This window comes from Salarias fasciatus, chromosome 6 (genome assembly GCF_902148845.1).
Source record: "Salarias fasciatus chromosome 6, fSalaFa1.1, whole genome shotgun sequence".
NCBI classification, from domain to species: Eukaryota; Metazoa; Chordata; class Actinopteri; order Blenniiformes; family Blenniidae; genus Salarias; species Salarias fasciatus.
Genome location: NC_043750.1, coordinates 33,802,342 through 33,813,855, shown reverse-complemented (window position 1 = coordinate 33,813,855; position 11,514 = coordinate 33,802,342). Strand labels below are relative to the sequence as shown.

General features: G+C 40.0%; 1 protein-coding gene across 1 annotated transcript; it reads right to left on the bottom strand.

Annotated features, from left to right (window-relative positions):
* Window positions 1-4,838: 4,838 nt before the first annotated feature.
* LOC115390918 (LITAF domain-containing protein-like) lies at window positions 4,839-10,655 on the bottom strand. Its single transcript, XM_030094966.1, has 5 exons — window positions 10,648-10,655; window positions 8,578-8,674; window positions 8,380-8,433; window positions 8,159-8,309; window positions 4,839-4,980 (listed from the first exon to the last, which is right to left on the bottom strand). The coding sequence occupies exons 2-5, from the start codon at window positions 8,663-8,665 to the stop codon at window positions 4,875-4,877; spliced, it is 399 nt and encodes a 132-aa protein (XP_029950826.1). The 5' UTR covers window positions 8,666-8,674; window positions 10,648-10,655; the 3' UTR covers window positions 4,839-4,874.
* Window positions 10,656-11,514: the final 859 nt, after the last annotated feature.

Here is an 11,514-nt window from a genome sequence, read left to right as displayed (position 1 = left end):
TGGAACTGAAGTGAAACAACACATGTTACTGGCATGCTTTTTAAAGGAGGTGCGGCAGCATCCAGAAAAATTTATGATGAGTCACCTTGTGTTTGTTTATTGTCATCTTATTGTTGCAGCACAAACACTGTTTGTTGGATCTTTAGCTTTTTAAATCCTCTAACAGGATGGTTCAAAGTAATGTTCAATGAAAAATACCACATAAGAAAGCATGTGGTCCTGTACTTGATAATTTATCAACTCACTGAATTCCCTTCTAAACCAACTCACACCCTGAGTTTTCTCTCTTTGTAGCTCCCTCGTTGTCATGAGCGACAACAGCACAACCCTAAGGTGAGAACTGTTGACATACAAACATACATAACAAACTCAGGCTGTCAAAAAAATAGTTTTTTATAATGATCGATCAGATAATTTCTGTAGTTAATTGCGATTAATCATATTTTATTGTGCATGTTTAAAATGTTGTATTTTGCAGTTCAAGGTAGTTTTAAGCCCATAATGTAAAGCATTTCTTATCAGTGTCTGAATTGGGAATTAAATGAACACAATGAAATTATTAGATTTCTGACCTTTTAGTATTTTCTTTCAAAATCAAGTGCCATGTAGACCCACTTGTCTACTTCCAAAATACATCTTCAAGGTGCATAGACGACCTAGATGGCTGTCTAGAGCGCCATGTACGGCACAATTGCCATCCCCCAATACTTTTTTGATAGGTGGATTGTCATTGTCCTGCGCCCCCTTGAGGGCGCATGCAAGAACAGTGAATAAATGTAGTGTGGGACACGACCTTTACAATGTGTGACAATGGTCTACTGTCAGTCGACACCCAGTTCATGAGTATTTGCAGGTGATGATCAGCTGTTTGTTCTTGGATGACATGTTGTCTGTCAATCTTCAGAGGTGACATGTCACTAGCTGCTGCTGCATCGGCTGATGGGGGTGACTGCATGTGTGATACGAAGTCTACAGCAGGTGATACAGTGGACAACAGTCTCTGAGCAGGGCTCTTGAATTGATATGAGAGAGTCTCCTCTTGAGTGTGGATGGAAAAACATCTCACCTTGGTAGCTACAAGGATCTCACCAGCATTATCAGCTGGAAAAGGGCGGTGTGACATGGCATCAACATTAGCATGTTGTTTTTCTTGTTTGTATTCAATAGTCCAGCCGTAGGATCAATCTAAAGAGCCCATCTGACTCTGCAACCTGTAGGATCACAATACAGTGACAACTTTCTGAGAGAGAGAGAGAGAGAGAGAGAGAGAGAGAGAGAGAGAGAAGCGGTTTCTGGTCTGTGGTTATGCGAAAGGAATACCTTGTCACATAGTGTTGAAAGTAGCCAAAAACTCACGTGAGAAATCTGGATAGGAAAAGATGGGTGTGTGACACAGAGCAATGATGGAGTTTTTCAAATGCCATCTGTTCAACTTCAGTCCATACAAACTTCCTCCCTGTCTGAATAAGTGCATGTAAGGGCTTTGACATTTTCGCAAACTGCTAGATGAAGCGTAGATAGTAAAAGCATAGTGCTAAAAATGACTTCAGTTGACTTTTCAGACGCAGGCCAGTCGCTGACTTTATCAGTGTTCTTGGGGTCAGGTTTCAGTCCTTCAGATGAGACAATATGTCCCAAAAATCACACTTCTGTGGAGCAAAGCTGCATTTTGAAGGTCTGAATTTCAGATTGGCAGCTCGGAGGTGGTTCAACACCTCTCAAATACTGAAGGTGGAGAGAGAAGCTGGGACTATACACAACAATGTCATCAAGATATACTAGACACGTTTTCCGTGATAGACCGTGTAACACTAGCTGTATGAGATGTTGAAAAGTGGGAGGAGCGTTTACCAGGCCCATTGGCATCACATGGTACTGGTAGAGTCCTCTGCTTGTGGTGAATGCAGTCTTTTACTTGTCTTTCTCCTGGAGGTGCACTTGCCAGTATCCTGATGACAGATCCATCGTGCTGAACATGGCCGAGCCTCTGAGAGCATCCTGGGTGTCATCTGTTCTGGGTAGAGGATGTGCATCTTGAACAGTGACTATATTTAAGCCTCTGTAATCAACAAAAAAATACCATATGCCATCTTTTTTCCCGACCACCAACCAGGGACTGTGACTGAATTCCACCAATTGTTTTTCCAACATCTACATGTGTTTCAATGTTTGCATTTTTGGAGAGGCACAATATACACGTTTTCTGACTGGAGATGCATTGTTTGTATTGAGTTTGTGTGTACAGCAGTACATCCTAATGAGCATGCAACTCTAAGTTGGGCTGAGGACTATGGGCTTCGGCGATGAGAGTCACAGTAGAATCTTCAGGGAGAGATGTGCCTACCTCTCCGTTCTATGTAAGGTTTAAAGATGTGGTCAGAGTGTTGCCCGTGCAACATATGGTTTGTGAAAGCAATGCACTACTCCCCCATGTTGGACTTCTTGGATGGTGGGGTGACAGAGTTGCTTGCTGGCAAACACCACCTCCAGGCCTGCCTCCAGGGGTGTGTCCCGGTGACCCTCATTGGGGCAGGGTACACGATCTTCAATGTCTTATTTTCGTGGATGAGGTTATTATGTGTTCGTTGTGGCTTTCACTCCAGACCTGTCCGCCGTGGGTGACCCTACCCGGACCATGTGCTCCGGATAGCGTAGCTCTGAAGATCACTAGACCACGCAAGCCCTTCCACTACAAACTGGTCACAGAAAACATGTGACCCATAAAACCACACAGGAGTGTTGCTGTCCTTTAATTGAGACAGGCGATATGCTAGAATGGTGGTGTATTTTTGTGGGTAGTATATTGATGACCATCGGTGAGGGGAAATTGGGTCTCCCTGTTAGTTCTACGTCACAGTGGGAATTCAGAAGAGACGGTCAAATTGGTCATTTCACTTGCGGTACGATGAGCATACAAAATCTGTATCCAGTCTGGAAATAATTTTTTAAGCCATATGCATTTTAGGTCTCATCCATATAAGGCCATATGATCTGGTTAAAGGTCTGAAGAGCATCTACTGATATTACCACTGTTTCTGTTTTATGCCTGCAAGAATGCAAACGCCTTAGATTAAAGTAAATATGCCTTTTTAGAAAAAATAAACATGTTTGATCAGGATGCACAACTCTATGAATATATGCTTGTAAGGAATTTTCCAGAATTTTGCTGATCTTTTTTTTTTTTTTTTTGTTAGGGAAAAGTGACATTGGTTTCTCACAGGCCTTTGTGTAGCCTGTTCATGAGTTTGCTTTCACACATGAAGTTGTCATCAGCTGTCAAAAATACAAAAAAAAAAAAAAGTGTACTGCCATGTTATGAGGCAAGACATAGGTGTAGGTCCTCATTAAACTGCCTTTTATTTAAATTGTAATACAAAGCACAACAACAGCAATACATTGCACTGGACTGGATCAGTAAACTCTCTTAGCTGTGTTACAGTGCCCTCTCCTGGTAACTGTCCCAAACTATGGCAACTCTATTTATAGACCATGAACAATCTCACAATCTCGCGCCCAGGTCACAAAAAGGTGGGAGGAAATAAAAACAGCATCAAAAAGTTTGATTTATCACAAAAGTTACATTTATCAAAAAGTCCCAGAGCAAGAGGGGAACACGTCTTTGATGCTTGATGCTAAACAGTGACCGAAAAAGTGATGAAATTCTGATTACTGAGAAGAAATACTATACTAAATTGTTGTGGTTATTGTGTATTTCTGTCTTCGTCTTACTTTTACTAATTGCAGTAATTGGTCAATATTATTAACAATCATAAAAAGGGTGCATACGATTTCGTAATGTTCAATTGCAAATATTAACTTGGGCGTGACACCTTGATTGTATTTTACCCCTGTATCTGCTTGTGTCCTTGGTAGTTCATCTGTTTAGCTTTGATTACAAATGGCTGTTTTACCTGGTTAGTGGTCACATCTCCATCTATGTTCTTTTCACTGCCCCTGTCAGTATTTCTTTGATGCACATTTGACGATCTCTTGGCTGGATTTTGGTGTGGACATTTCTGCTGAAGAGTGATACTGCAGAGTGCTCAAGTGAAAAACCCAATCACAAGCTGATCAAAAGATTGAATCTTTGAAGCCAACATGACATCCATATTCATGAAACATTTCCATTCTTAACATTTTCACAAACATATCTGATAAAAACACACAAGACGCATTTCAACATTTATGTCTGAAACACCACATTTCTCTTGGATTACATTCTTTTGCCCTTAGATTCATTTATTGATATGCTGGGAACAGTATACTGTATTGGCCCGAATATAGGATGATATTTTATTCCAGAATTTGTACTCTCAAAAATGCGGTCTTATTATAATCAAGGACGAAATTGTCGTTGCACATCCGCGCTGCTAGACGGAGCCAAAGTACTGGTGACCAGTAAGCGAATGGAGCGTCACAGTGAATGTATGCTTGTCTGTTGCTAAAAAGCAGGATCTGATGAAAAATGGAGGACCATCTGGAACGAAAGGGCTCGAAAGCTAGACAAGTGAGCAAACAACAGAGGTGAAGTTTTGATGCCAACTTTAAATTGATGGTAATTTACATTACTTACATCATTAATGCAGTTATTGAACCTTTGAGGCTAATTATTTGTTGCTTATTTCACAAAATGATGAAAAATATTTGAAAAATAGGGATCATCTTACAATCAGAGTCTTCCTATATTCGGGCCAATACGGTATTAATTATAGAAAATCTATGTTGGCATATCAATTGGTTAAAGTACAGTCTTGTGTTAAATAAGGTAGTGCAGATAAACACATATGCAATGCAATAATACAGGAATAATCAAGTGACACAGGAGTGCTGCTGTCAAGATGATGCGATCTGAAGGTTTTACACTGCAGTTCTGCTCACAGGCGTTTGTATCTGTAAAGGACGTTGTTACAGACGGGGCAGTAGTGTTCCACGTCTCTGCAAGAATCCACGCAGAAGGGGATCAAGCAGCAAGGCCAGATGCTGTTGGTAGAGCATGGAAAGAAAGTTAAAACCGTTAAACATGATGTGTGCATGTGGATTAACTCAATGTTATCTATCTGAATTGAATTTCACAATTTGCTATTGATGTCAGCTGACATCTTTATCTTTATCGAGGATGTTTGGAACACTAGTGTGTTTGTTGATATCTCCAGAACTTGTGGATATGTTTACACTTTAGCAGAACATCTTATAAACTTAAGGTGCAGTTGTCCCAGGAACAAGTGTCACAATGGCCTGATATGCAGTTAATGTAGCTGTTTCATGGCAGAAGTGCAAATTAAAGTATATACCAAACAGTGGCACTTTGGGCCATGCATTTGGGGGATGTGCAACTGAGTGGAGGATGTGGTTTACATGTGGCCAAGAGTTTAAAGAAGCAAGCTTATATTTGGTTGTTTGCAGGTTCAAATCGCCTCCGGCAGGGCTCCTCTGTGGCCCCTGACCCACTGCTCTGTATATGGGGATTAGGATAGGTTGAATACAGAGTAGGAATTTCCTCAATGGAATCAAAGAAATATGTTTTCCTTCTTTCTAAATCTACATCAATTTTGTCAGTTGTTTCAAGTCCGTCTAACTAGTATTGATTCAAGCTGTGAGTTTCTGCTGCCTGCCTGGGCAGTCTGTCATTTGAGCCACTACCACACTTGGAATTTTCCTGAATATCGACAAATTCAGTTCCAGAGCAGTGTTGACATCCATGAGGAGAGGGTATACTGTAGTGACTAAATAATGTGCTTCATCACACTGCAGAAGCTCCTGTTCATCAAATTTGTGAAGCGCTAAAGTTCCAATGATTCACCAATCAAGAGTCAACAGCAAAGAAAAGTCAGATATCATCGGCAAAGAGGATAATCTCCCATGGGTGCAACACAAAGTCAATGCTCATCCCTGACCTGCATATCCCATATAAACCTGGCATCATTTGAAGGGGAAATGGTTATACTTTATATCAGGTTGAGTTTTATTATCATTACATGTTTTAAAGACATTGGTTCTCCATTGAAAATGTGATGTTTGTTTACAGGTGTGTGATGAGATCTAATGCTGCGATATCTTTTAAGATTAAATCATGATGATATTTCTTGTTTAAGTGAAAAGCTGTCTGGCGGGCATAGGGCAGAGGCCTATGAAAGTGTCAGTTATCTAAACTTTTATTTGTGACCTGTGTGAGGGCAGGAATGCTCCTTTGTTTCATGTAGTCTGCCAGAAACTGACAACCTGCACTGTTAAAAATAAATATTTAGTTTTATCTGTGGAAAGATGTTCATGCTCATTCGGGGTGTCCTCAGATAGTCGACGATTTGACGATTCGTTCGAAGGGGCCTGATTCGACTACCAATCACGCAGTCGAAGCATCGAAAAAATGTGGTTATTAAACGAGGACCATTCCATCACAGCTGTATGGGGGTGCTGAATGACTGATTCTACATAGAATTGCTTGTTTTTTTTTCCAAATAAACATGATATAAAGCATATTTGATATACATGTTAGCCTATCAAATATACTGTGGAAAAATGTACTTGTACTTTTATTCAATATTCTATCTATTTAGTGTCTGTGAATCAACCACCATGGTGAGTGGCACAATCCGATTTTGCGCGGAGCTCCTCACAGAGCAGCATCTCGGTGGTGATTTGGCTGAACTTTAAAAGGCTCACAAAGTCGGAAAAAAAAACAGAACTTCAGACCAAGTCAAAGATGATCCAAAAAAAAAGTCAAATGCAGATTGTGTCCTTTCATATCACTTCACAACAACATGGCTTTCCACCTTAAACGGGTCAGTAGCCAGATAATTGGGTTGATAAAAGACGGTTCTCTTACTCATTTCTCATTTTTAATGCTGACTTTTATTTCGTTTAATTGTAATATTTTTGGTTATTATTATATTATTATTTTTATTTATCTAAAAGGCTAACTCTATTTAATTTAGTGTTTGTTTTTGCATGGATGTTGCGCTGCCAAACAGACCGACACAGTGCAATTAAGCCTGTTTCATTTAATTTGAGCAGATAATATGAGAAGTTGTTTAGCCAAAAAATGTGAGCTTATCTGCAGAGATTATAGGTATAAATAAATGACATGCTTTAGCCCGTTTGTTAGAAGTGGGTGTGGTTCTGGTCATTTGAACTATACTTCATTTGTTTGATGTTTAGAGTCACCGACACTTTGTTCCAGTCTGTCTTTCAGTGTGTAGGAAAAAAAATAAGTGTTGTTTTACCTGCCTGCGCTGTTTTTTTTTTCATTGTTTTCGGGTTTTTTTTGTTTTGTTTTGTTTAATTTTTTTATTATTAGTGCAATCAGGGCCGACTGTAGGCATAGGCGCCCGTGAGCACCGCTCTGCACTGTGCTGCACTCCGACACCTGTGTAGGCACACTTCACCCGCTTTCTATCACATATATATGCATAACATAATCAAGATGTGTGTGTGTGTGTCTTCTGATATTTCAGTGCACTGATAATGTTTCTGTCTGTAACATGCATTTAATGCAGTTTTTGTCTCTGAACTTTCAAACACATTCTCTATGATTATAATAAACGGGTATATTTAAATAAGTGTTGACTAATGAAACATCTTACTAGTTTGTAAACGTAATTCTTAGTTATGAGTCATGCTAGCATGCTTAAAATCAATTTTGTTCTGATGTTATCAAGTTTTTTAAATGAAAACTTCAATTTTTGTGGTTTATTACATAATGCACCAGATTAAAAAAATTAAATAAAAATAAAAAAAATAATAAAAAAAATAAAAACAATTTTTACACCCGTATTTTGTAATAACCGGTGCAAGATGTAACAACTTATTACAAAATATGGCAAACTTTATTACATAATGTCCTCAAGAATTTTATTACAAAATGCGGCAAGTTATTACGTAATGATGTGAACATTTATTACATTATTACATAATGCGGTGTTATTACATAATACGGCGCTACACACCCCTGTTTAATGAATGAACTGAGATTTACTGTTTGCTATCAAAACAGGCATTTCAATGATTTCAGCTGAGAGCAACTAGGTTTCACAAACACTCTGAAGATCACGTGAAGCTGAATTTTGTTTGCACATACATTATTTGTATTTCATTCCCAAATGTCCCTGGATTGTGGGTTGCAGTGTTTTAATGGTTGTGTGTTATTATGGCTTCTACTCACAGGAAAAGTCCGAGTGTGCAGCAGATCAGCCATGTGAGCAGACCGCTTGTGTGCTCAGTTCGAGTGATAATGTTACTGTGGCAATGAGGACAAGCCATATGTCCAGGAACGTCTCCCAGCTGGTTGTTGTTCACCACCACCACCTGGGCCACTGTGAGCACCACAAAGCAAATTTAACAAAAGTTTGATTGTGAAGAAGCACATTGAAGAAAGATGCTTACCAGGTTGAACTGTCACTGGCTGCTGTGCATTGTATTGGTAAGCAGGCTGTTGAGCTGCACAAAAGAGAGAAATAGTTCAGTCACTTCAACTAATGTGGCATCTTTAAGTGCAAAAATTAGAACATTGCAGGTTTGTAGCAAAAGAGGAGCATAAGCGGGTAAAATGACTCAGATTAAAACACAGTGATTGATTCCTACCAGGTCGAACTGCAGGTGCAAATCCCATAGGAGGGCCAGGGTAAGGTGGTGCTGAAATATGAGGAGGGGGTCCATGTCCTTTCTCCATGATAGTTGGCTAAAGGATTGGTGAACAAACACACAAGAAATCACAAATAGGCCCTGTAACCCAAAAGTATTTATCATAGATCACATGTCAAACTTGACTGGAGCTTGACATGTGATCTACGAGTCTTGAGAGCCAACATCCTGCATGTTTTAGGTCTCTACCCAGTTGCAACACAGCTGATTGCAATGAGAGCTCATTACTGGGCTTTTTTCCAAGCTTTACGTCATGTTTCCACCGGACGCGGTGAACGTGACTGCATTCGCGCAACAAATGAAATCGCGCCGCGCGAGACGGCAAGTGTTATCGCTGGTACAAATATGCAAAAAACTGTTCGCCGCTCGCTGCAGCATCACGTCACTACAAGCGCACCAATCATTTCACTGTCGAACATGGCACATAATGGGAGTGTGACTGTTTGTATGTGTGTGTGTGTCTGCACCCGGCTATCTGTGTGTGTGTGTGTGTGTGTGTGTGTGTGTGTGTGTGTTTGTGTGCATACTGATCGATGGTGCGGTTTTTGGTCTTTTGTGTTTTTATAACTATTTTTACTGTTCAGCGCTTTGCGTTGTTTTAATGAATATGAAAAATGCTTTTACAAATAAATACTGAGATTCAGATGGCTCCGACTGCCACTATCGCTGCTCTGTATTTAGCATGGAGGAGTCAGCGTCGGCTGCGGGCGAGGCGCCGGCATCGCTTCTGGATGCATGCTACACTACGGAGGCGGTATGAGCTCGGTGAGTTCCACCGTCTTCTGCAGGAGCTGCGCCTGGAAATATAAACATAAACCAGTCATTCTGCCTTTAGGGCCTGCGACCTTCGTCCTCCACACTATCCTCGACATTGCTACTCCTTTCTTCAAAATGACCAGTCTGCATAGGTGGTTAAGGCTGTAAACCAAGTCATGGGGTTTCCATAAAACTTGTTTTAACTGTTTATTGACTTTGATATGTATTTATGAATTCGCATAATCAGCTGAGGAACTGGAGCTGACTGGACAGAGCTGACTGTGGGAGAAAGCAGATTATTCCTGGACAAGGCCACCAGTCCATCACAGGTAAAACCCAGACAGACAGACAATCACACTCATTGACTGGCAGAAAATTTAGAGCCACCAGTCAACCTCGCCCAAATGTTTCAGACTGAGGAAGAAAACCTTCTTGCAAACAGTGACTGCACTGCAGAACAACACATGATTTCATGTGTTGAGACTGTCACCAAGTTGGCAACACGGAGTGATGTACGATGTCCTTGTTTACCAATCAGGAGTATGAGACCGGTATCAGACTGACTCTCATGATTTCTGCAGATATCGTGGACCATATGTTTGACACGCCTGATATAGATGTGTCCTTTTCTGTATGTTTTCTTCAACACCACAGAGTCATTTTACAGTCATCAAAAAACATAGAGAGCAGGTGGAGATCCATACATAAAGAAACAGGTGACAAAAAAGGTGAAACTTCGCATCTTGTTTAAACTATCCATCTCACCCTGCAGTCAAAAACAGCCTTCCTATCATACATGTCTGTTTTCATTTTACACTATTTCTTTTGAGACGGCTTGTTACAGCTGATGCCGTTACAGTATTATTATTGCTTTTAACTGCCTTTTCGTCACATTCATTCTGGACAAGAAGAAACACCCAAAGGCTTCACCAAAGAAAGAAGTACAGGCCACTGACAGGCTTGTCTTTGTTAAAGTTTGAGCTGTTTTTTTCCCCATAATTGTTTAAACAAATGATTTAACTGAGCAGACATATTTCAGTAATACTTAATTTGATGATCTTTTAAAATTAAAAAAAAAAAATAGAAGGTTGTCTTGATTTTCATGTTTTATTCAATTTGACAAATTTCTTTCTTTAAAAAGGAGGTTGCATGCTGTAGATGTCAGTAAAGAATAAAATGAATTCAAAAACATTAACCTCTTTGTTCGTTTAAAAGAAGCATGGTTACATTTTAAAAGACACCTTTTCTGCTTACCTTGCTCTGAAGGTGTTGTCACAGCCTGGAACTGCTCTGTTCAGATGAATTTGTGGAACTGTGGTGAAGCAACTCATTTTATTGCCCTGTTTGAGAAAGGAGGTGGGGCAGAATATTGAAAACTTTATGAAACTTTACCTTGTGCTTGTTTACTGTCATCTTATTATTGCAGCACAAACATCACTAGTTTTTTTAGTTGCATGTTCACTTGAAAATGAAAAACCTTCCAAAGCTTCTTTCAGGATGGTTCAAACTAGGGTTCTCCTGATCAATGAAAAATACCACATAAGAAAAGCTTGTGGCTCAGTCCTTGATTGTTCCTCAAATCACTGAATTCACAAGCCATCTCACAGAATGAGTTCTATTTCATCCCCAGTGAGCACCCTTGGAGTGAAACATGTGTGTGGTTCAAAATAAAGGCAAACTGAACAATACAATTCTTCTTCGTCACTGTTTACACTGATGGTGTTACAATACATAGTATTGGTACATACGTACATGGTTGGAATGGCCAGGCTTATACTCTTTGGCCTGGTTTTCTTGTTTCTGCTCCTGCTTGTTCAGTATAAAGATAAATCAGTCATTCTGCCTTTAGGGCGTGGGACCTTCGTCCTTCACACTATCCTCCACATTGCTATTCCTTTCTTCAAAATGACCAGTCTGCAAAAGTGGTTAGTGCTATAAACCAAGTAATTGGGTTTCCATGAAACTTGTTTTAATTGTTTATTGACTTTGATAAGTATTTGTGAATTCCTGTAATCAGCTGAGGAACTGCTGAGTGAACTGGACCTAGCTGAGTCTGGGAGAAAGCTCATTATTCTGTCATGCCCACTCCTCTGTTACTCAGGAGTGGGTCTGCCTTGCTGC

Excerpts from the sequence above, each read along its gene's own strand:
- LOC115390918 (XM_030094966.1), bottom strand. The coding sequence starts at position 8,665 with ATGGAGAAAGGACATGGACCCCCTCCTCATATTTCAGCACCACCTTAC. Across the intron at positions 8,434-8,577 it reads TGCACCTGCAGTTCGACCTG|CTCAACAGCCTGCTTACCAA; the intron begins GTAGGAATCAAT and ends TCTTTTGTGCAG. Across the intron at positions 8,310-8,379 it reads GCCAGTGACAGTTCAACCTG|TGGCCCAGGTGGTGGTGGTG; the intron begins GTAAGCATCTTT and ends TGGTGCTCACAG.